Source organism: Triplophysa rosa, linkage group LG22 (assembly GCF_024868665.1).
Source record: "Triplophysa rosa linkage group LG22, Trosa_1v2, whole genome shotgun sequence".
Classification (NCBI taxonomy): Eukaryota; Metazoa; Chordata; class Actinopteri; order Cypriniformes; family Nemacheilidae; genus Triplophysa; species Triplophysa rosa.
In genome coordinates this window covers 13,124,647-13,151,078 of record NC_079911.1, presented here as the reverse complement: position 1 = coordinate 13,151,078, position 26,432 = coordinate 13,124,647, and the positions used below count along the sequence as shown (strand labels likewise).

The 26,432-nt window shown below is 39.8% G+C and overlaps 1 protein-coding gene across 2 annotated transcripts in view; it reads left to right on the top strand.

Annotated features, from left to right (window-relative positions):
- Positions 1-26,432, top strand: part of alcama (activated leukocyte cell adhesion molecule a) — a 66,879-nt gene that overhangs the window by 25,649 nt on the left and 14,798 nt on the right. For both annotated transcript variants that reach the window (XM_057320288.1, XM_057320287.1), the window contains exons 2-4: positions 20,360-20,466; positions 20,624-20,843; positions 21,676-21,740. In XM_057320288.1, coding sequence (XP_057176271.1) covers positions 20,360-20,466; positions 20,624-20,843; positions 21,676-21,740 — 392 coding nt within the window. The remainder of the gene's footprint in view (positions 1-20,359; positions 20,467-20,623; positions 20,844-21,675; positions 21,741-26,432) is intronic.

The following is a 26,432-nucleotide window of genomic DNA, read 5'->3' as shown; positions in this document are numbered from 1 at the left end:
TGCAAAATAAGATATTTTGAAAAATGTCTGTGGTTTTGTGTCCATATAAGTAAGTTTCCAATGTTCTTTAAATAATCTGTTTTTGCCATGAATATAAATAAATGATGACAGAATTGTTATTTTTGGGTGAATTATCCCTTTAAGACTTATAAGTGTATGTGGAAATGCAGTGCAAGTTAATGTCCACTGTGGATTGGTGCCAGTTTGCAGCACACGCATCTTAGGCCCTTATCTCTGTATAGGACTCGATCGGCTCACTTGAGTGTCTTTTCCCTTCCTCAATCACTACGCAAGTCAACACACACAGCCAGACGTGATGAGATCACCAAATACTTTTCATTAATCGTAATAAATGCACTGCAGTGTGCCAGCAGTACCAGCCATCCATGAGAGGCGGCGGGGTTTAATACAAACCACCAGTCCAACTCCCAGGGTAAACTGAAAGATCAATGGCTTCCTCTGTCGCAGTCACACATCCTGACTTAGATTACCGTGGAATCGGGGCTTTTAGTCAGGATTAAGGCTGAGCCGAGATTGAACAACATAAAAGGGGAGGTCTGATAGCCAGGCGCAGCAGATCCTGGAGCCCGCTAAGCCCAAAGCAGTCTTACACTGGAGGGGGTCATCCTAATTAACTCTGCCTGTTACTCTGTTAAAGCAAGAAAGATGTCTACCGGCTTCAATTAACTTTGTATTAAAGTATTGAACCACGAAAAAAGGCTCTGAACGTGTGCAGCGATCGACAGGATTTTTATGAGATGTATGAGTGTTAGATCTCAATATTCCAAATAAGTTTTTTATTCGCACCAAATTGTTCCAAAAATGAGAATTCTTTTATCATTTATTCACCCTCATATCATTGTAAATCTTTCTATCTTCTGCAGAACACAAAAGATATTTTGAAGAACGTTGTTAACCAAACAACATTGACTTCCATTATATGGGCAAAAACATTTCTCAAAATATCTTCTTTTGTGTTGCACAGAAGAAAGAGTCATATACACGTTTTGAACAAAATGAGGATTGAATAAATGATGACAGAATTTCTATATTTGGATGAACAATCCCTTTTTTTGGTCACATGAATATAATAGTGCTAAAGAAATTGCTACGATCCAAAACATTGCCTATACAAGAAATTATATACATAGGACATCTTGGACTATGTTTATTAAACTGCCCTACATAAAAACTACTACAGTATACTACAGTAAACTGCAGTAAAATTCCTAGATACTATAGTGTTTGTATAAAAATATTGTAATCGTATACATTATTTAGTACAGTTTTCCATTTACCATAATTAATACTACTGAATACTCACTCTATATCTATAGTAATTTTTCATGTGTGTCAGCTAATTTGAAAAATATTGGTCATAATGGAAAAAGATATTACCCCCCCACTGACACACAGTCCTTTGCAACATGCATAATGTGTAGTTTGTATAATACCTGTTTTTATGGATATGTAAAGAGTTATGTGAAGTATTTAATTTTGTTTTCCCTTCATTTATTTTATTTATTTACTAAAAATGTAGGTTACAAAACAATGCATGGTTCTGCGATCAGCTTTTGGTCTTGGAAAAAGCAGCACATCAGGTGTTGATATGTGGCAGTGTGGCATCAGATCATTATTAATACTGTAAAGCTGTTAGTGAGAAAAAGGCAGTCAGGTAAGGGCTCTGGAGTAAACCCAACACTATCTGTTGTCACTTCTTCAGTGTTGTGCTTAATTGCCCCCCAAGCCTTTTTCATTTCTAAATGAGATTAGGCATACATTGCAACATTTGCATGTCTTCGGGTTCGTGGGTGGATTTGGAGCTGTAATTGGCAGGTGGCTCTCATCGCAGAAGTTGCACGTCCACCATAGCTTCAGCCTTGCAGCTTGCTGAACATCCCACAAAGCCTTCGAAAAGTTCCACCCCCCGAGATTTCCATCAGCGGGGATTTAAACTGCAATACCCACGCGTAAGCAGAGATAAGATCGCGCCCATTTAACTCGCAGTATAAACTGCACACTTCACTTGTGATGGGAAGCTGAATGAAGGAATTTGTCTCCGGTAAGAGATTCGGGCCAGCGTGACAGAACACACACCGCTAATGGTGCACGTCTCACGCCTGTCTTTCACACACACTCGCACTAAAAGCTTTAACACTCCCACAGGTGTGAAACGGTTCCAGTGTGTGGAACCACAAGGCATGTCGGACTGTTCTCTTAGTCTGTGTTGCTAAATGGTCCCCAGCCATTAAACGTCTTTACACCATCGTCACTCATGCCCGTCCTCACTTCCCGGCCGCTTCAGATACTGCTTTTTTCTAGATCGACTAATGGTCGCCAGAGCAGCAGGATGGAAACAGATTTTTTCACAGAGTGCTTGCGTGCTTTTCTCACGGGAACGCTTCTTTTGTGGCTATCGCGCTGGGGGTGGCGGGTGTTGTCCATTCCAGGCACACTGCTGGCCTTTCACCAGCATGAGACAGGAGAACAGAGAAAACAATCTCTGCTGAGAAGACCTTGAAACTTTAGTGAAACAAACAAACGGGCGAGTTAGACTTGCTGCTGGTTATGGTAGAAGAGCTGGATGAGAAAAACTAAGGCCCTTTAATAAAGTAAATTATAGGAGTAATAGGATTTACCTTAATGGCATTGTGATTTTCGTCACTTATAGAAGGTTGAAGAAATCTTGCTGAAGACATTTCTGGAGTGTGTGCGTAGACCAAGCAGCTGGAAATGATTTAAAGGAGCAACACATATGCATGCCGCAGTGTCACATGTGTTGTACGCACATGTTGAGACAACGGTTTTCCTTGTTATATTTTCAGCTTTGGTGAGCTCACTGAGAGGTAGTTGTGTATGATGATGAAGAGTGTTTGTGTTTTTTTCCTTTAGCGCTAATGATATTGTTTCACAAGCATGTGAATGGGTGGTCTCCATATATGACACCTTAGTCATCCAGTGGTTGTACCACATGGACCACTCCTAGGCCCTTTGATTGTTTTCTTTCCCTTTTCAGATGAAAACTAACTACTCTGTGTGAAACCTGAGCTGAATTGCGTTTTATCACATCTTACACCTGAACATATAAACCTACAACATCTGCTCACTGTAGGGTTCCGGCGATGGGAGGATGCCCATTTCTCGCCTGTTATCTGGCCACTGTGCTGTTCAGTTGTTTGGTGTCAGGTTCCAGATGGCCCGTAGGCTCCTTTGTATGTGCAAACAGATGCAGGGTAATGATTCCGATGCTTTACCTACAGTCCTAAATGAGATTGCAGTGTAATGATGCCCCGCAGCAGGTCTTTACTTATGGAGGGGTTGTTGTTGCTGTTTCCAAATGGCCCTGCAGTGGGTTTAATAGTGGTTCATTAAGGGCGGTGGGATGGCAGCGCGAGGCTCGCAACCAAACTAGGCTTCTCGTGACTTCCTGGAAGCATATGCTTCAGTGCTCCCAAAGGATGCCCTCCAACTGGCATGTTATATTTATAATGTAGAACATTACAGAAATTATCGCAAAGTGCACTTACCTGCCTCCCGTGACTGATAGGCAGGTTTTTCATGTCATTGTTCTTTGCCTCACTCTGCTCTTGTATTTCTCGGCATGTGTGTCCTTGTGCGTTTTTCATTTCCTTCTGGGTCTTGAGGAGTGGTGTTCTTCCTTATGAAGAGAAGAGATAAAAGGACAAGGTGAAATCACTGCAGCCATTTTGGCTTATTCCAGAAGATGTTCTGTGACTCTCAAACATCCTCAGATTTTTATGCACTTTGTTGTTTTCCTGGATGTAGTGTGTCGAAGATAGCAGTTCCTTATACCTTGCTCTCGCTATTTGGAAGATGAACCTCACCCAAAAAATGATCAAAACAACACGGCACATCTTTTTATGTTTTGCTTTAAACATTGCATGCAACTGCAGTATTACTATTAAAATTGGTACGGTTCTAGTTTTAGTGGAAAGAAACATCCGCGTGGATAAGAGAAATAGGATTCTCTTTAACAAGCTATACCTGCCATTGCGAAGAGAAGATCAGACTGACAGGAGGAAAGCAAGGGAGGGAACGGGAGCCGTTTCAGACAGACGCACAATGCACAGTTAATTTGCTCCTTTCTTTTTTTGTTCCTCTGTGTGACTGTTTCGGTCTCAGCGTTTCGCGCTGCTGTGTTCAAATGCTATGATAATTGGATTCTTGTTTTGATGTGGTAAAAAGAGTTCTATGTCAAATTGTTTTCTCTAACATGAATGAGAAATTTGATAAATTCACCAGAGAAACTTTTGAATTTGTGCGTGTCTATGCTAGGAATAGTTCAGGGTTGTTTAAGAAAAGTGAGGGAGAAGCTTACAATCCTCAACATTTCAGCATTCAAGACGTTTTGTTTTTTTACTTTTAAAACCTTTCATTTTTAATGACATTTCCTATAGTGCGTTACCTGTCAGGCCATTCCTACAGATTGCAAAACTACTGTTCAAGGATTGTCTTTTTAATTTACTTGATCATTTAAATTGACATGTTACTGTTTTGTGCAACAGCGTTCAGCGCTACTATTATTTTAATCTCGACTGAAGTTTGATGAACTCCTTCGCCTTCTGCTAGATCTTAAAATAAGGATTGTTGTACAAGACCCAAATGACACTCTTTATAAATAAAAAATCGGGTAATGTCAAAAAATAATAGTGCTACAAACCATGCTAATTGTTTTTTTTTTTTTAATAAACAACTGGTCTCTAAATGGATTGATTTAAAGGAGCTGTCTTTTGTTTCCTTTGAACTTCGGGTTCTCCAAAATATGTGTTCTTATTGGAAATAACAGCTTCCTGTAGTTGAACCAAAGTCAACTAGAAACAACTCATTTTATACGTGCTTATGCAATGTATTTTCAATCAAGTATTAGTTGAGTAAAACATGTATGGCATTCCATATCAAAAGGCATTTCTGGCCAAGCATTTTAATAGTAAATATTTATATTCCTTTCTATTTCTACCTATTAGAATAACAAGCGCTGATGAACCATAAGACCAGAAATGTGTGTTTAGCAAGTAAACAGGGGCAATGTTGATGTTTCATGTTGACTTTTAAGGTCTTAAGCAAATGTTCTCATCACTTTGATTCATTGTGATGTAGTTAACTTCTCTATTACCTTCGACACCTATTGGCGTTATCCTGACGTTGGGGCTGTTTGACTGGAATACATTTGAATAGCAAATACGGCAAGTGGTAGAGGGAGCAAAGGTTCAGAAATTCCCTAAACAGAGCCGAAACTTGCCTTTCGTTTACGCGGAGAGCAGAATGAATGCCTCCTTTGAGAGTGCTTGGCAAAGCAGAGTAGCCTCTGGATTAAAATGCTGGCCCATGCTTCAATGCAGACACAAACCTACACTATCAGTGGGATTGAAATCTCTCCGTACAGACAACACTGTACTTCTGAGCACAGGGAGTGGCTGCATTGATCTGAAACGCCCGACAGAGACGTTGCGTCAAACTGAGAGGAGACAAGAAAGTTGTTTGAATGATGATCTCTATGAGAGGCTGGAAGCCCTGTGGTTTCTTGCACAGCGTGATCTCTCTCTCTCTCTCTCTCTCTCTCTCTCTCTCTCTCTCTCTCTCACTGTTGTACCTCTACTCTTTACTCTTTCCAGAAAAACAACCCTTAAATCCTCCTCTGCTATTAGGAGAACAAATGCTTCCAGTTCAGCAGAGCTTCACCCTTGCCCTACCCTGATACCCAGAACAATATATCTGAAAACTGATTTTATTTGCATTGGACTGGCTCTTTTAAAGGAACAGCGCACCCAAAAATTTGGCATTGGTTTACTTAACCTCAATTGTTTCCTCAGTTCGCTTGCACTCAATTTGTATAACTCACTGACCTCTATTATACACAAAGGATGAATATTAAAGTATTTACATTTTCCGGCTACTCATTTTTTTTGTATAGTAAAACTGAATGGAAACTGGAGCTGTCATGTACCAAATTGACCTTTTTTGTTACTCTGCAAATTTAGAAACAACACAAGGATGTGTAAAATAATCTGAAAAGTGTTCCTTCTGCTGCCCAAGATTTTGCAGGTGAATGTTATCATACCACCCATGATTCTTAGAAATTGTATTGACTTGTGTAATAGTCAATTGGCCCAGTTTGCTCAATTTGTCCTGTTATACAGCCCTCAAGGTTTTCCTATAGAAATTCTGTAATCTACTTGAATTGAGTGGGTTTGTTTGGTTAGCTCAGCGTGGGAGAAATTGCGTTTTAGCTGCCAGATAAGCCCTTTGGGCATGTGTTGCTGGCAGGGCTATTGAGGAACAGACTCGAATGTGGTTAGGGCAATTATGGCCTGTGTCTTGCCCTTTTCCATCCATGTTCCTGTACCTCAATCGTCTGGCCACCTGCTCAGTGGAGCACAAGAGATGAACTTTCTCTTAGTGTATCTCTCGCTCTATTGTGTACACACATTGTCCTTGGGGTTACAGGTCTGATTGTGTAAATCTCATGAAAATGTGACAATATACAACATAGTTAAATAGTAAAGAGAAATGTATAGGTGTAGTAATAAAGAACAAATACGATATTTTATACACCTGAAAATATACACTGTAAAAAATTCTGTGATTAAAGTTTATTGTTGGAATGATGCCGGTTCCCGCCTCCTTCCTTCCCTACATTGAACTTTATTACATTGGAATGTTATAAAGTTCAATAAAACGGAAGGAAGGAGGCGGGAACCGGCAAACATTTACCAAACTTTAATTCAAAAATAAATAAACAATAAACAGCAAATAACAGGCCGGCAGCCACCTCACGGTCGACTGCCGGCCACACGAACACATAAACAAACTTAACAGTTTCCGGGCCCGGGTCCTCTCTCTCGATGGTCCTGTCGCTCGTCCTCTTATGCTCCCGAGCTCCCCCGTGAGGCATGTGGGGACCGGCGGTCGCACAGCTGACACTCGTTGCCACTTACGCCGCCGGCCCTGCCCCCCACGGCTCTCGCCCCTCCTTCCTCGCTACAGTTTTTTTACATTATACGTGGAAAAAATTATGTAAAATTACGTTTTTTTATAGTGTAACCTAAACATTCTGGCTAGTTTTCATTTGACGCATTGCTCTTGGATATGTCAAATCATGTAGAATTGCACTCTTGGTTGCGTCACCAGTCTGGGATGTCTGGAACCAAGACTTCCTCCAGCTGTAAAAAATTCAACTAGTAATCAAAAGTGTCCTTGCAATACACCAAGAAAGGACTATATCCCCACGTCACTTGAACGCCTTAGGCTACATCTCTGTGTGTAGTGTGTGTCTGTGGCTACTCTCAACAGAAAACCCTATTTTTAATAATAGCAACACGTATCATGTTCCTGTCTCAAGTTTTCGACCTTCACTTTAATGCATACTGATGTCTGATATAAGTGGTCTGGGCTGATACATGTGGGACTTCATGGTCTGTGTTTGTTGCCGATGAGTTGGGTTATCATTGCCAGTACATGTTTTTATATATTATTTATTATACTGGATGAATTATTCGTTTTTACAGATGGGTTAAGATTTAGTTTTACTTTATTGCAGCACCACAATTAATGAATATACTGTATGAGGAAATTTTTAATAATTCCACTTCTTTGGTTTGATCAGATTGTCATGTTCCTATGTGCTATGCACCCATTTCTAACCTGAAAAATGTTTCCTGTCTCTAATCAAAATATGTTTTCCTGAGAATATTGTTTCATGTTTTGTTCCTTGTGTCCTCAATTTCACAGTTCATATTTTAAAATTTAGGCATCGTGTTCCTTTCCTTGCCTTTGTGTATATAATCAAGCTCTATAATTACCAACCAGAGCATAATAATGAAAGTCTTGCATATCCTTCAGTACAAATCCGTCCTCAAAAGACAGTCCAGGCTTAATCATTCAATAAAACTCTGTTTTAACTTTAAAACCTACTGCGTAACATGAATGACCAGGCTGTCAGCCTGTCTTCACAGCATCAGCGTTAAAGGTGAGAACATCAAGCTTCCCAGTAGACGACAGCATTTCCTCTTTCCCTAATCAGTCAGTGTACCAGACCCAAAAAAGAAAGAGAGAGAGAGAAAGAGGATGCGCATGGACGAGTCAGTCGTCCTCTGAGAGTTTCTGCTCTTCATTTCATCAAGTCAATTATTTCAGCACTTCAGGCTCGGTGCCCGTGCGCTCCTGAAAGCCTGGCCCATAGATGGGTCAATTAGCGTGCTTGCTCCACCAGAGGCCCTCGACAAGGAGTCTGACGAAAGGGAAAAAATGCTCTGATTTCTTCGCCTGCTTGCGATGTGATGAAGACTTCGCTAATAAAGTGACTGTCCTTGACTGGGCTTCACATGTCTAGAATACCCACTGTTCGTTTCTGAGCACGGAGTGACGTCTGTGCGTGTTTGTGGGGCTCATAACACTGCATGTGCTCGCTGTCTTAATCAGTTAGTTCCTGCTTGTTAACAACACTGGGGATCAAATGTAGTGGCAAGGAGCATTGATCCCCTTGCGCATTTACAGTGTACGCTGTAAAACATTTTTTTGCTGCCTTAAAGGGATAGTTCACCCAAAAATGAAAATTCTTTCATCATTTACTCACCCTCTTGTCAAACCAGTATGACTTTCTTTCTTCTGCATAACACAAAAGAAGATATTTTTAAAAACTTGGATAACCGTACAACGACTGTTCTACATTCACTTATATTGTATGGACACAAAACCAATGCAAGTTAATGGGTACTGCCGTTCGGTAATCAACATTCTTTCAAATATGGCATCACAAATGGGGCCCCGCCCACAAGATTTGCTGTCCGCCACTGTTCCCAGCTCTCGGTGTGGCCAGACTGTGGTCTCCAAACTTCTCCAAATAGCTCATTACCCAGTCACTTATATTTTACTCTATGTTCAGAAACATTGTGATGGACGTCTTTCAGCACTCTGTTCTACATTTTCATTAGTGTCTCCATCCACAGGAAGCCCATCAGAGCCTTAATCGCTCTCCCCACTTCCCTTATAATTTTTTCATGTGGCAAGTCAATGTTGAGAGGTATTATGTCGACAGCATGATGGTTTTAGGCTAATGTAAGGGCTTGTGCAAGCAGCCAGGCCAGGTTAATAGGATGGATGCTGCAGTGCCAAAGCTGATTTCCTATTGTCAGTGCAGGATGAAGTTGTTGTGGATGGTATTTATTAGGCCGCTGTATGCGATGTTTCCGCTCAGTGGGTGTCATTAACGGTACGTGCTGCTGTTTTTAGCAAGTCGTAGAGGAATGCCAATTTTCACTGCGTGCTGTGATCCCGAACGCGTGTTTTACCATATGTCTTAATGAAAATAGAAAACAGAGGCACTGTGCAGTAGTCGATTCTATTCTTATGGGGTTGCACATTTATTGGAACACAATCAAACACACACTTCGTTGGCCCTGATCCTGAACAGAGCTTTGCTCGGTTCCACAGAGCACATATTTGCTCGTGCTTTAGAGTGCAGTCGCAGATCGAGTAAATATCAGCTGTTTTGAACAGATTTAGATGGAGAGCAGAGATGTGTTGAAATGACCGGTATCGCTAGATGCTAATATAGATGTTTGAATGCTGGCGTCCTCAACCAAAAGGGATGGTTCAACCAAAAATAAAAATTCTGTCATCGTTTACTCACCCTTGTGTCATTTCAAACCTCTATAGGAAAGAAGATATTTTGACAAATCTCCAGGGGTTTATGTCTATAGTGGAAGTTGATGGGGGCCAGTATTGTTTGATTATAATCTTTCTTCAAAATATCTTCTTTTGTGTTCTACAGAAGAAAGTTAGACAGGTTTGGAATGGTGAGTACTGTAAATATTGAAATATTTTATTTTTGGGTGAACTGTCCTTTCATTTCTAACGTGCATTTCTTTGTAAAAGGAAGAAAAAAATGCATGTCACGTCAGAATTATGTGACCATAAGCTCATATATTTTTCCAAAATGACATGGGAACCAAGAGTCCTTCGTAACCTTTTCATAGTCAACAGACTCCAGTTCATGTACCCACACAGAAAGTACAAAGTCGAACAAATCTGCCCTTTGACAATGCATTTTTATTGCACTGTAATTGCCGAGACGCATGAAAGATGCTTACATTCACACCCATCTAATGCTTACACTCTTCTGACACAACTCACTTAACCGGCTGCCGTATTCACGACCACCGCTCTCTGTCTACCTTTAACAGCAAAGAACACGGTGGCTTACTGCCATTTCAGAGATGAAATAATTGCTAGCTTAACAAAATCCAGCACATACAGATAAAGTGGTGATTATCTCCTTTGTTTTTTGTTGCAAGTGTGATCAATGGGTAGAAGTGATTGGGGGACTGATCTGGCCATGGGTGTTCGGACGGGGGGTAGGTGGGTTGTGCAGATGCATGGGACAAATTCCTCAATTACGCTGGACAAACTACCACTTACCGCAGAGACAGATGGCAGAGAAAAAACTGACTGATGTTTCCCATTGGTGTACATATGGTTGAGAGAGGGGCGGGGATATCGCAAATGATAAGTTGGCTTCGTGATGAGAATTCAGTACGACTCACTACAATGTGTCCGCTGAGACGCTGCAGGGTAGCATGTTTAATAGGGGTGTTGGACACTTGAGGAGGTGCGAGTTTTTCTTACCAAGATGTGATTAGTGATAGACTAATACAGTATATGCGATGTCAAGTATTTTGCAATTATGTAGCTATTTTAGGACTGTGGATGTCAGGCGACTAGGGTTAAATGGTTTTCTTAATGTGTAGCAGTACCAAGAATTTGAGTAAAATATCATAGTTTTGACCTGGAAGACATTGCGCTGTTAAAAGTGATTGCTGTAATTCCTTAAACGGTTTCTAAGCATTTACAAAATTTGACAATTGTTTTCTGTACTATTACAGATTGCATGTTTTTATATGGGTCCAGCAGAAATCTGTCTGTCTGAGACCTTTGTTCCACATGTATTAGCTAAATGAATATGAATAAAATTCAATAAAATTTCATTCCTCGAAATGAAAGAAATGGTGCTTAAATGCAGTGACATACGTAACTACATTAAGATTAATGACAATATATTTACATTCAGCTCTTGAATATTTTGACAGCTCTTGTTTCATTTTGCCAAAGGCTATTTAGCTGATGCCTTGGGAATTAATTGGCTGGTATCAGACTGGAGGCAAAAGTTTGGTATTGACTTAGTCAACCCCACGGCTTATTAACTTTGCCTGCTTAGCTGAACCAGAGAAGTGTTCATTCTGCCAGATGTTGGTACCAAAATGTAATAAAAGTTTGCAAAATTACCATCGTATTCCATATGTAAGCAATGTGCTGGCAACTGACCACCCTTTTTCCAGCATCCACATAGGTCACTAATACACCCAGACAGAATTTTTTCTTTGATGTTGGGGCATGCTCAGAACTCAAGCAATGTACTTTTAAAACATTCAATAGCTTAAAAAAAAGATAAATGTGCCTAGAAGATTAAATCATATATATCTACCAATACCGAGTTTGCCTGTAGATAATGTTTACATGCTAGAAAAAAAACGCATTTTGACGTTTCAGCCATTCATCCATGGGTTAATATCGTGGATCTATGGCTCTGGGCAGGCAGTAATATTTGAAGAGTTTGGTTCCAAAATGAGAACTCCCGTTTTTAAAAACCGTTCAAAAATCATGTTTTTTATTGTTATCATGTTTTATTGTGTTAATTAGCTTCATGTTTTTGAGTTATTATAGCTCAAATCAAAACAAACCTTATCTCATTTTGGAACCAAACTCTTCATTTGATTTAGAAGATGAACAGACTTGCATTAGAAGAGATGAAAGCAGCTTGCCAATGCAAACAGTGTGTTTTATTAGTGCGGGTGCTCAGAGGCCCTCAGATGCTAGATCAGGCTTGCCGTGCTATCGTCACAGAATTCTCAATCAGGGTCTTTTGCCGAAGATCTTGATTTGTAATTTTTCTTCTAGAGGCGCAATCGGGCTAGCCGTATATCTGTTATGTCTGGCAGTGGAAGCTGTTTATAATGAGGGATCGCTAATACATTTATGCATGCTGTGGGTCAAACCTGTGGAGTGCCGAGCTATCATGATCTCTCTCGCCCGCCCTGTGCGTAGTAATGCGCCTCTGTTTTTGCTTGATGTGACTTTAGCAACAAATTGATGTTAATTATTGTCTTTAAATTCAAATCACTGAGTTCTGTGGGTGTACATCCACATCTTCTGTTTTGAGTTGAGAGCTGTATCTCTTACAGATGAGAGTGATTAGATGGATTTTGGTTATTGTTGGCATCGTCCGCGTTTCTGTGTGTGTGTGTGTGTGTGTGTGTGTGTGCGTGTGTGTGTGTGTGTGTGTGTGTGTGTGTGTGTGTTGTGTTAAATTTCCTTGCAATTCACAGTAATACAAACACATCAGGCATGAGGAAGAACCAGACCGTGTGGATGCAGGTTTCATCCACCTAACAGGGAGTCGATACTCATGCTGCGTGATTTCGAAAAAAAAGCGTATGCCCTGCTTGTTTATTCCAGTCGGCGTGTCTGAGGGAACCCGCGCCTAATGGAATCCCAACCAATTACTGGCTTTAGTCAGAGCTTCATTAATTCCATCAAATCAGCGGTCTGGATGCATTTCATTCACTTTACTTTAATTAGACAGGCCTTAAATCAATTAGAGTTTGAAACTCGCAGCAAAGCTTCACAATGGCGCTCTTTCTACATGTTTGTATAGATTAGAACTGCTGAAAATACTTCCCGAGGGACACCTTAACGTCTGCACAGAAAACACAATTACTTTCAGCTTAAACACGTGTCATTATTGAACTAAATCTGCCTTGAAAAACTAATTCCTGAATCTAAAATGGGGGGGACCTGGTTATTCTTTATTTTTAGAGCGGTTTCAAACTGTGATCTTTAACCCACATGTTTCTCCTGCATTGGACATTGGTGCTTTACGTACTGTAATTATATTCTTTTTGGGTTTGGTTTTTTTTTGAGTAGGAATAAATTGTTTGTTAAGCAAATGCTACAGTATATTTGTCGTCTTATACATTTTGTATGAAAGCTGATCAGTGTTTTTTATACCAAAATATTCATTTGAAAATTGTAATTAAATATAGACCACTTCAGATGACGTTATCAACGCTGGTCCAGAAGAACTTCCTGTTTCAGTTTATTAACAATACAGAAACATTTAAACAAAGTATGATCAACAGCACTAGAGATGCACCGATATATCGGCCAATGATCTGTCTCAGTCAAAATAAGCAATTTTACGGCTAATAGTTTAAAAACAGCCAATGGTCAGGGCAAGAGGGAAGGAAAATACTATGAATTTGTCATGTTTATAAAAAATGTTAAAGGGGTCAAATGACAGGGCTAAAATGAATATTATCATTTGTTTAGATGTAATGTAATGTGTATACACGATTTAAGGTTCAAAAACGCTGTATTTTCCACATACCGTGATTGTTTGTATCTCCTCTTTGCCCCGCCTCTCTGAAACGCCCGTGCAAATTTTTTACAAAGCTTATCGCTCTGAAAAGCGATGTGTGCTTTGATTGGCCAGTTAACCAGTGGGTAGTGATTGGTCGAATACTGCAAATGTGTGACGGAAATGTAACTCCTCTTACCATATTCAGAACATCATGTTCCCAAGCAATTGTACTGACAGGTGATAAAATGTCATCGGTACTTCCTTATATCAATTCGAGCCCGAATCTGATCCGGAAAATGAAGATGATCAAGCCGATACATCAACTTTGCCAGCGCGACTTGAGCAGGATGTAAAGGATTGGTGAGGTTTTTAAAAATATATATTACGTTAAATAGTTAAAAACTATAGCTAACTGTTTTACCTTTTATATACGACGTTATAAAGATTTGCCGTTAGTGATCAACCAGTGTTACACCATGTCTCGTCACGACTCAACGAAGACAATAAACCCCATTATAAACACGACATTTGTTGCCTCTAGTGGGAACATAATTACTGATTATTAGGACTCATGTTGTCTTTTTTCACGTTGCGCGCGTGTCTGAATTTGCAGATCACAAACACACGACAAACTCAACTCGCGTTAGTCCGTAGCAAAGTCTTTTACAATGAAAATATACTTACAGGCTGCGAATCTGAAGCGCCAGACTGTCCTTGCGAAGCTGTAATGGTTGGAATTGCCTCACCTTTTAACAAAAGCTTTCGTGCACAGCCGGCCTTGATCTCTCCCAGATTCATCAAGCAATCATCTGTGAAATGCACTGCACACACTTGAATATTCGTAATGTACTGTTCTGGAACAGTATTGTAGATAAAATGTAACCATTCGTTTTTAGTCGTCTCATCTTTTGGAAGGGCAAACAAAGAGGCTTTCTTTTCGCAACGAAACACACAGCGTCTCCACGACATGGATGCGGCGGCGACGATACAATGAGATTTACAAGTATGCCCACCTTACTTGCGTATACATTTGGGCGGTCTTAGTCAAGTCATACCACGAAATTACATACATTCCTGGTGGTGTGGTTACACGAGGCGTTTCAGGCAGGTCTGGGTGAGCATTCGCTTTTAGAGAGAATGCATCTTCTGTTCCGACTTTTCTTCAATCTTTTTGCACTTAAATTTTTGCAATTTTACGTGTCTAATACATGCATGGGCAACTTATAACACACCAAAGACACAGAAAAGCACGTATTCGCGCCATATGACCCCTTTAAGAAACATCACTAGTTTGACGTTCAATAGTCATATGAATTAATAACATTCAGAACAGATAAACAGAACATTTATATCCGAATCAAAATGTTATACATTTAAAAAATATATTTAAGATTTAATTATGTATGTAAGATTTAAAAATAAAACAAATAAAAATGAAACCGGAAGTGCTTCTAGACCAGTGTTTACATTTTGTGAAGTGGTCTATAGATTAGAGTTTCCAGGATCTGCTCTGCAGTGCAACTCTTTTGTTTAAATGAACAAAACTCTGAAAGAATCATCTGAAAAGTGTTAACTCTGCAAAGTTTACTTTCTCCCACAGGTGGATGGAAACCGTTCCAGGTTTATGCCTCCAAATGAATTGGCATTTTACTGCTCAAACAGAAGTTATTAGTATGGGTGAGCGCGAGTACTTGTGTGCTCCGAAGTGACAGCAATGATCGATAATGAAAACACATTAATTGTGAGACTTGATTTGTTGTTTTTTCTGCTTCAAAGCATTTAACACCAGTCAAGTCCTTTAACATCTATATCAACGTGCCAAAATCAGGCCTCGTTTTTTAATTTGTGATTTGTTTCGGTGTGGTACCTTGCCGAGCAAAAATCCCGGCGTAGATCGCTGTAAATTTCAAGGCTTGAGTGCTGGTCTAGGTCAAAGTCTCGGTTGGTTTACCTGTCAAACACTGAAGTAATCAAATTGACCAACATGTACATCCCTATTCATTAAGCTAGTATGTGTTGTCTCTGAACCTGTAATACGAGGGTGAGGCAGACAAGCAGTTGGTGTTGAAGGTGAGCATGACCAATTAACGCAGCCCAGCCGACTTGAAGTTAACCCAGTCCTCCATGTACAGCAGTTAATATCAAGATACTTATTATGTGTCTCTTAAAGAAAATAGTTTTAAACAAAGCTCACAGACCGATGGTATGTCAGGAACTCTGCAAACAGACAAGCAGAACGATAGACACGGTGAAGCGTCCCAGTGTATTTTACATCAGCTTTATTGAAGCGCTGCACGTTTAATATGATTAGATGAGCAGAACTAACTGTCGTATAAAGAGCCTTTTAGAATTCGAGAGCTCTATCTGACGTCAACGGTCTAGCGCTCTGTCGATTGGCAGAGGACGGCGAAACTCTCGAGTTGAATCGGGATTTGCTAAAGGTGGCTCTAAGCCCAGCAGGTTTTAAATTAAGGAGAACGTTGAAGTTGTGCGGCGGTGCCAAAAGCGGTTTCGGCTGTCTGTCTGAGAGCAAGCAGAGTAAGATAAACACTGAGTGGTTGTGAGAAGCTCCTTCAATCTGCTCTCGTGTTTAGCGGCTAATATGTTTGGGTTTGATCATGGGCACGGCAGGCGCCGTTTGATGAATCGCAGGCTGCGGAGCGGAGCGGACAAGCCATTGATTTCCCCAGTGCCGGTTCTTCTACCTCTTTCTTCTAGCGTTGCTGTTCTCCATGAGGGGTTCCTGAATCCATGGAGTTGATTTGGAGAAACAGGAGAGAACGCGGTATTTCAGCTGTCATGCCATAATGGAGAAATCGGTAATCTGAGATCAGTCGTAATGGAGTTTGATGTCACAGGAAGTGTGGGATCAGTTGTGGGGTAACAAAGTTCTGGTAGTGTAGGTCTGCTACGATGATTACGTAATGGCCCGATCACAGTTATTTGCTGTCCAAATCAATGAATTTTAAGTGAGCATTAAGCATGCAACAACATTTAATATGATTACTGTTGCTATTTTAATTATGCTATTATAAAAAAGGCGTATGCGTATTAATCTAGCATTAATTAAATGTCAACCAGGGCGACCCTTTTAGTCTGAAATAAAACTTCTAGGAATTATAACTTCATAAATATATTAAAGGTCCAGTTTATGAAATTTAGCGGCATCTAGTGGTGAGGTTGCGAATTGCACAAAACGGCTCACTCCACCCCTCCCTTTTGAAGCACTAAGGTGGCTGATACAGGGCTAAGATGTCGTCACGTTTTTTCTTCTTTGCCGAAGGAGATAACGCATTTACGAATTAAGAAGTCCGTTTGTCCGTTTAGGGCTACTGTAGAAACAACATGGTGAATTCCATGCAAGGGGACCCGTGGTGTATGTAGATAGAAATAGCTCATTCTAAGGTAATAAAACATAACGTTTCATTATGTAAAGTCTTTATACACCCCTGAAGACATAGTTATGTTTATTTTATTGCATTTCTGTCAATAGAGCCTTCAAGAAATTACACACAGAACCTTTAATTTGGGCAGAGAAGCAGAGAAGAAAACAATAATATTCAATAGTCTAAATAATATTGCTAGAAATGAAGCTAAATGCTGCTGCATGAATACCTCGTGGGATCAGGTTGACCCAGAGGACAGTGCGAACGCTCAGTGAATATTAGTGCTATTAGTTTGCACGCAATAAAAGTGCTTCAGATAATGAATCATTTACCCTCTACTTGAGATGTTTATGAGAGGAGCAGGATAGTTTGTAGCTCTGTGTTTATTGTCACAATGCCAACATGGCAGACACAAGTCTGGGAACGTATTTGCTGTATTTTAAATACCTGCATTTACAGAACATTTTATTAGTAGTCATGAAGTTCCTAATTGAATTCGGTTTACATTATGAAATAATGGAAATCCGGAAATCCTGACAACTAAGTTTCTCGATATCATCCTTGCATCCTTTCAAGAAATACAAAACTTTTTAGAAGTTAGGTCTACTTTTTGAATTGCCTAGTGCTTTGGTGAGAAATGCTTTAGAGAAAGAAATGAAATCCGTTATCCTGCAGAGAGATTTCATTTGAGGTCCAATCGCTCAACATCGAGGCATGATAGTTCTGACAGAAAACAAATTTTCCTTGTTGGTTTGGTCTTATCCACCCGGCTGTAGCAAAACAGCGTGATAGGATGTAGGTTTTTTTTCGAGCGGCGAGCAAACAGACACTCACGCAGAAAGACGCGGCCTCTTCGCAGTGGGTTGTTGCCTATATGGTCGCTGGGGGCTGTTTAAACAGGGTGGCAACCAGTCGACAAGCATTTCTCAAATTTAAAACAATCGTTACGGTCAGATTCCTGGTGTTTGATTTCTCTTCACACCTGCTCGGTTCCTCTCAGCGGGGAGATGATCTCTGGTCTCTGGAGCTCTCTCTAAACACCAAAACTTTAACACATCCCCCTCATTATGCAGAGAGATATGAGAGACTTTTGACACGTTCCAGCATTTAAATGCGTCCATTTGTATTCTTGAGAAAGAAACGGAAGACTTTTTGACACGTATTTCTGCATTTGAATATTTCGTGTGAATCATTATGATGTGAAGATATGCAAATGTTTCTGTGTAGTATCAAAAAATGGTATGACTTTAATTTGAGGCGCACAGCACCGAAATCCTGTTTTTTAGGTTTGCTTGACATAATTATATTCAATTAAGCACAATTTCCATTACTGTAATAATAAAATGGCTGATTCTTTAATTGGTAACTCCAACACAATGGTAGTATTTGTTGTATTAAACATAATTTATGCTAATTCAGGTTTTGTCCAGACAGAATGAATTTCATCATAATAATGAAAATATTTTTATAAAACTATGGTGCATTACAATTTGAGGAAAATGTTGATAATTATTATGAATAATGTAATTTAAATATTTTCTTAATTTGGCTCTTGTTCTGGGGTGAAATGCTGATATTGACAAGTGTGTGTCATTCACTATTTCTGTATAAACTCCCTCTGACCGTAATGGACAGAATGCTCAATTTTCCTCTCAATTTTCCTAGTTCTCCTTCTTTATCTTTGTCACGATCTTCCGACAGATTAGCTGTTGTCATGGTGCGGCCCACCAGCGCAGGTAGCGAGTATGTGTGTGCGCTGCGGTTTGTTCAAACAGTCAGCAGTCTTTAGATGTATTTAGCCTTGGCTATGTACACATCGCTTTCTGCACCTGTCTTCGTCTATCACGATCCCTCTTCTGTCGGCTTTATTATTAGCTCAGAGCTTTTAGCGAAAAATCTCTCACTTTTGTCATTTATCATAACCTGCCGCCATCAGAGCGAATGCAAAGCCTGTTAGGTTTGCGAAGCTTTTAAGCAACACGTCGGCCACCCCGTGCATGTTGATTGCTTGTTTAACAGGAATATTCCTGTACCTGCAAACTAACACAGCTGAGACTAGCTAGACAGTTGTGTGAATTGGTGTCTCTCTGTGCAAATAAGACATTATTCAATGGTTCCTGCTGAATGGGTGTTAGCGCATGTGTGTGTCTGTATCAAGCTGTTTTTACCACATCAGCTCCTTTGTCCTCCGCAGTGCTGCGTTTCGGTCAATATTAAAACTGCTATCACAATGAAAAGTTGTGAAAATCTTGAGTGATTGCCCTGGAGGCTAAAGCTGAATGTGTCTGTGTGTGCCGAAGAGTGGCACGCGACTTGGGTTTGACTAGAATTTGAATCTTCGTTGTTCAAGCTTTTTAAATAGTTTCTTTAGAGTCGTGGGGCTGATGAATGTGGGTGAACCATGTGGTCCCCTCAGCCCTGACCTTATGACCTGTTACGCTGCTTTACCCAAATTAACCGTGCCGCTGACCGAATGGCCTCATCGCCATAACAACTTCACTAGGCATTAAATAAGGGCCCTGTAACCTTTCAAGTACTGCTGTTTTTGCACTACAGTCATGCATTTAGGTTTAGGTCACATTGGTCAGCTAGGCATCCAACGACTGACTAGTTGGTGAACTAATTTCTGTTATATAGTTAAAAATGTGCACAGATGTCTGCCGTGTTGCATCACGTTGTCATATTATTATTTTAACACCTGTCTGAGCGCTCTGTTACGTTCCTTTACTGCGTGTTGAAAACATGTCGTTTTTGCACATGTCTAATTCAGAATATTTTGGTATGGTTTGAAGTTTCGCAACTAAGTTCGTACTAAATTCTAACTGTTATTTGGTACAGCGACAAATACCAGCTGTCTTGTGTCACAATGCCAAACCTTTTAGCGCTCCAGACTATGAACGACTGTCGGCGATTGTCAACACCTATCTGCATCAGGTGGTGGGATGTTTACAGTGCTCACCAGCAGGAATGACAAACAACACTTGCCGTGTCGGTGGTGGAATGCTTAAGCGGCGCAGTATATCATTTGAGATGACATTGTTTTGCTTCCACGTGTCAATTCCTCCATGCCTAAATGCTCACGTTCACACGCTAACAAATACGCATGTACATGTACACTTGTAATGATGGTATATCACTGTAATGGTATGGATCATGTAGATACAATGTAGATATTTTTGCTGTAAGTTGCTTTATATTAGGATGGAAATCTGAAAAAGCTGTGGCACGTAATTCATCTCAAATTCACCAGAGAACACCGCAGTGATCAGTCGAGAACGTGTCTCTACCTATTCAGATTCTTTCAACGCATCTACTTTGAAATTAAAATTGTGTGCATGTCTTGGGAATAATCAAACAAGACCCCAGCCCCTTGTTTTCTCTCCCATTTCATGTTGCACCGTTTTGGAGCCCAGATAATGCCCTGATGTTTGTGTACGCGTGTCATATTTGACACTAATTCCTGTCAATGCTTCACAGCGTCTCTGTGCGATACCGGCTCGGAATCTAAAACAGAATGTTCTTGTCTCGTATTTTCCAGGGAGCTGCAAACAGACAGTCACGGCTCTGTACGGCGAGACTATTGAAGTGCCATGCAACGAGGGAAATAACAAGCCAGAAGGCCTCATTTTCACCAAATGGAAATACGTGAGTGTCTCTCCTTGTCCGAACGAGTGTCTGTTCCGCTACTGCTAGCCGTCTCGCCACGTACAGCTAGCATTAAGCAGTATTGATTTGTAATCTAATCTCTGTAGGTGCTAAACGTGTGTTTGTCAGTGTGCTAACAGTTCTGTATCTCGTTCAGATTAAGGACGACGACTCTGCGGGCGATCTTCTCGTGAAGCATCCTCAGAAAGACGAAGCGACCGTCTCCGCCACGGACGGATACAAAAACAGAGTTAGCATCGCTGAAAACTCCAGTCTGCTGATCGCTCAGGGCTCGCTGGCCGATCAGAGAGTTTTCACCTGCATGGTGGTGTCTTTAACCAACCTGGAAGAATACTCGGTGGAAGTGAAAGTTTACAGTAAGTATGCACAAAACGCACTTAATAAATGTTGAAAAGCATGAAATGTTGAAAAGTTGAAAGCAGAGTGGTTAATGAGGATGAGATATTAGCCGGCAAATTCATAAGTAGCCTCGGCTTATATAATCACGATTATGATGAAACCAAACGCAAGCGCCGGATCTTAAATAGCATGGAAGTTGGTTGTGCGTGCGGCATGTCAAATATGGGGGAGAAGAACATTTGTGTGATGCTCTTCCACAGCCTTGATCTAGTTTGTTGTGGATTGGTTGTTTTTGAAATGCAAAGTGCATTTGTATCTGAAACAATATGCAATGATAAAGATCTTTTTTGTGGTGTGCTTGGGTATGTACTTCATAAAGTAACATTTTAGTGTAGGTGAAGTGCAGAAAATTGAAGATGTGACAAATTGTAAAGTGAAAGTTTTTAAAATTAAATTGAATTTATTTATAAATATTTAAGGATTCAAATAAAATTATCATACACATTCCTGCAAGCATACAGTATGTACTAAATCGGCAAAAATGTATGCATCCAGAGCATTCAGCAAAGAATATTGCATCCCAAAATGCAATGCCCTCTACCTGACCTTCCATATGTTTATATGAACGGGTGTATGTGTATTTAAACATTTTAACCTAAAGTCCTGATCGTGGATAAAAAGGAAAGTTAATCAGCCTTTATCCACTAACCACACTCTTTGTAAGCAGAAAATATGCTTACTACACAAAGCACTTTTATTGTATGGTGCAGAAATAGTGCACATATGCATACCCATATGTACAGTCACATACCAGTATTCAAGAATCTAACAGCTTATCTCTTATCACAGAGATACCATCGGCCCCTGTGATCAAAAACAAAGCGAAGGAACTGGAAAACGGCAAACTAACAACGGTAAGTCATTTCCTTTACATGCTACACTTTAGGACCCAGAGCCGCAGTTGTTGCCTGTGTGTTTGCTCCAGTACACGGAGCAGCTGGTGTACTAACAATGTGCAGGATCAAACCCTGTGTCTTTGTTTTCATTACCCAGCATGCCTGTCCAGCAGTCTCAACATTGACACGCACCTGCTGTTATCGCGGTCAGAGACGCCTCTGAAACGGGGCTAATGATACGAACATCAGCGAATGAGTCTGCCGAGCGTACGCACCTGATTTAGGTCGAGCTTGAGCGATCTCCCACAGCCTCAGCCGCATAAAACAGTCACTTTAATGTTGTCTGGAGTTTGCATCTTTCATGCAGGACAGCAGTAATATTATTCAATTTTACAAGAAAGGGAAAGAGCTTCGGCGTGAACGACTTGAAGCGCATAGAAGGCTTCCCACGCCGTGCTCCTTATAGCCGCTGTTGGACTTTTAAGGCAGTCCTGCATGTTCAGAAATTTGAAGAGACAATTTGCTCAAAAGTAATATGAGGTTTTATTATCAGATGTAAAAAGTTACACCTTTTCATGGTCCTCTGATGCCTTCTGTAACAAAAAGCAGTTTTCAGAGCAAAAAGCATATTTCGGAAAGCGGCGAGTGGTAAAAAAGAGCTTTTGACTGATGAACTGTTTTCTCCTGCAAAAAACAAATTTTCATGGTCCTCTGATGCCCTTTGTAACAAAAAGCAGTTTTCAGTGCAAAAAGCATATTTCTGAAAGCTGCGAGTGGTAAAAAAAAGAGCTTTTGACAGATGAACTATTTTCTCTTGCAAAAAACACATTTTCGTGGTCCTCTGATGCCTACTGTAATAAAAAGCAGTTTTCTGTGCAAAAAGCATATTTTTGAAAGCTGCGAGTGCTCAGAAAGAGCGTTTGACTGATGAACTGTTTTCTCTTGCAAAAAACACCTTTTCATGGTCGTCTGATGCCTTTTGTAACAAAAAGCAGTTGTCAGTGCAAAAAGCATATTTCTGAAAGCTGCGAGTGCTCAGAAAGAGCTTTTGACTGATGAACTGTTTTCTCTTGCAAAAAACACATTTTCATGGTGGTCTGATGCCTTTTATAACAAAAATCAGTTTTCAGTGCATATTTCTGAAAGCTGCGAGTGCTCAAAAAGAGCTTTTGACTGATGAACTGTTTTCTCTTGCAAAAGACACCTTTTCATTGTTCTCTGATGCTTTGTGTAACAAAAAGCAGTTTTCAGTGTAAAAAGCATATTCTGAATGTAGTGAGAGCTCAAAAAGAGCTTTTGACTCATGAACTGTTTTCTCTTGCAAAAGAAACCTTTTTAATGGTCCTGTGATGCCATGTGTAACAAAAAGCAGTTTTCAGTGCACAATGCATGTTTCTGACACTTCGGAGCGCTCAAAAAGAGCTATTGACTAATGAAGTGTGTTACCTTGCAAAACTCACTTGTTCATTTCCTCTGAGGTCTTGTGTCACAAAATTCTGTTATCAGTGCAAAAAGCATGTTTCTGACAGTTCTGAGTGCTCAAAAAGAGCTTTTGACTAATGAACTGTGTTCCCTTGCAAAACTCACTTGGTCATGTTCCTCTGAAGCCTTGTATTCCAAAATGCTGTTTTCAGTGCAAGACGCCTGTTCCTGTCAGTTCTGAGCACTCATACAAAATGCAGCTTTTACTAGCAAGGACCACGCCACACTGCAAATATAGGAAAGTAATCTTTATTCTATAACTGTAGGGATGACTGGTGAGGGGAATGTGGGGAAAGGGGAAATGGCTTGATTTAGGCATCTGATGTTGGCTGTCTGGAGAGACTCAGGATGGGGGTATTGTCTGTGTTATGTGCAGCAAAGCGATGACGACCCCGATTCAACCTAGAAGGGAAGACAGGAATGTTAAGGATGGTTAATTGATGGTGGGTTCGAGAGAATGAGATGAACCATGCTAAAGGGTCAGGCTGATATACGTTCTGGGAAGTGAGGTTATTGGATGAGGTGTCTGAGTGAGGCGTGGCCATCACAGGAACATGAAAAAGTTTATATTGCAAGGGGGCACATTTAATTCGTGCGCAACTAATGTTCCTCTAATATTCCCATAACCAAAAAACATTAATAAAAACAAGTTTTTCATAAAACTTTTGTTAGCTGGGTTTAAGTAAATGTTAAAGTGTGATATGGAAAGTGAAGTGAAAGTAACCTATTTGTCAGATATGGTGACCCATACCCGAAATGTGACCTCTGCATTTAACCCATCCAGTGAGTAGTGGACACATGCACAGCAAGTGGTGAACACACGTACACCCGGAGAAGTGGGCAGCAATCACTACAGCTTTGGTGGAGCAAGTAGGGGTAAGGTGCCTTGCTCAAGGGCACCTCAGTTGTTACCCGTCGGCCATGAGAATCGAACCAGCAATCTTCTAGTCACGAGTCTGACTCTCTAACCATTAGGCCACGACTGCCCCAGCCGTGAAGAGAGCTCAGTTTGAGCAGAGCTCTGTAATAAAGACTCAAAACTGTTAAGAACATGAGTTTTGCATTGAAAGCTGCATTATGAGCTTACGTTACAGAATGCAGCTTTCCGTGCAAAACACAGGAATGAATTTTGCACTGGATTTGAGTTTTCATACAGAGCTCTGCTCAATCAAACTGGTTTGTGTTTCACAACACAGCTTTCAGTGCAAAACTCATGTTCCTAACAGTTTGGAGTTTTCATGACACAACTGTACACAGATTACACTGCTGTACAAAACACAATTCCCTTATTATAAATCACTTTGAGTTGATTTCTGTCATGCAAAAGCTCTCATTGTGAACTAATACTTAATGGGGTGGTTTCCCAGACAGGGTATAAGACTAGTCCCAGACTAATTTAGATGTTAGAGTTGTCTTAATCGAAAACAACTTGCAGTGACAGATCTTAAAATATATCAGTGTGAATGTTTAAAATGCTAAAATGTTGATTGTCACCACTATTACAGTAAGATTCATACACTGATTCTTGATATCTGTGTTTAATCCACATTGTTTTTAATCCACAGTTTTTATTTGTGTACTGCTTTCACAATTCTTTTCTGGGTATCTAGATGCAATTACTCCCTGACCTTATAATGTTCTTTCAGGACCAGCAGCACAGCACACAGTTGAGATCGGTGAATCAAGCTACTAGATAATAACTTAACTCGTCAAAAACCAACACAATCTAATTACATTTTCATTTGCTTTACCATAACAAACACACTTTTAAGTACACAGCTATGGCATGTGAACACAACATTGGAAACTCAAGGGTCAAGAGATCAACTCAAAGAATGTATTTGTTTAATGTGAAGAAAAACAAAAACTTTCACCACAGGAAAATTATGTATCTAGGTCAATTTTCAATCTTAAATGTAAATACTCCACTTTATTTTTGAAATGTCCAAATGTTTCAAGATGAAGGCTTATACTTAAGTTTATATTTGAGAATTTAAAGCCCAAAAATTTTATATTTTTAACATAATGATAAATGATTATAACTATGGAATATTTGGCTTTTTAAATGCAACCTTAAAATGTAGATCATAGTTGGAATACATTTTCATGAAAAAATAAGCAAAGATTAACACAGATTTATAGAATTTATTAGCTGGCCTAAAATATATCAGATTGACAAATGAATATACATAACACAAAGAACTAGCAAAATCAATGCCTAGTATAATTTCAGAGAAACCAGGTAATATATTTTCAGCAAGTAAATTCAAATTATAAGAACAAAAGCCTGGATTGTAGTTTAATGCCGTTCTATAACAAATAACACATCAAATCTACCACTTATTTTCAACAGGCTAAATATCTTTTAGCCCTTAAATCTTGGACCTTTTTCAAAAGTCCTTTGGATGATGTGAAAACAAAGATGTATTTAAAAACGCCTACATTCCAGTTGGTATATTAAATATCTGATTCTTCCAGTTCAGCCGTTGACCTTGACTCTAATGGTGCATTTCCACTGGCACAGAGCAGATCGAGTGATTTCAATCCATTCCTATGGAAGTTGAGGTTCACGCTGCAAATGGGTTAAAAACGCTCGCTTACTCCGCACGCTCTGCGTCAGTGGAAACACACTGTAACACCTTGTTTATATTTAAATAGGTTAAATTAGCACTCCCATGAACACATAGTCCAACATGATATAATTTCAAACATATCAATTGACTCACACGCAGTTACTCTTGTTAAAAGATGTTGGAGAAAATACATTAAACTTAATACTCCACAATACTCCAAAGAGCACTTTATATAAACTCTCATCATGCTTATGGTCTTGACAAAACACATTTATGCAGCAGCCAAATGTCCGTTGACTTAACTGCCCGGTAAACATCTGGTGCTTATTGTTTTTACATCATTACATAAATTGTTTTTACATCCTTATTTCCTGATCTGTTTTTCATTTCAAATGCATGTGCCCTTTAAAGTGGAATAAATTTTGATCTCAACAATACTGTTTCTTTGTAACTTATAATTACAGTTGTGGGGACTACCTATTATCTACCTTTAGGAGGATTTTTTTAAGTTTGATATTGTCCTTAATGATGTGAATGGGTTTTTATATTACTAGTTCCTGACTAGTGGACTGCAATTCTGTGATAGGTTTATGGGCAGAAGGAGAAAGTGCTAAATGCAACAAAAAATGTCATATCTCAACTCAACTCAACTTTA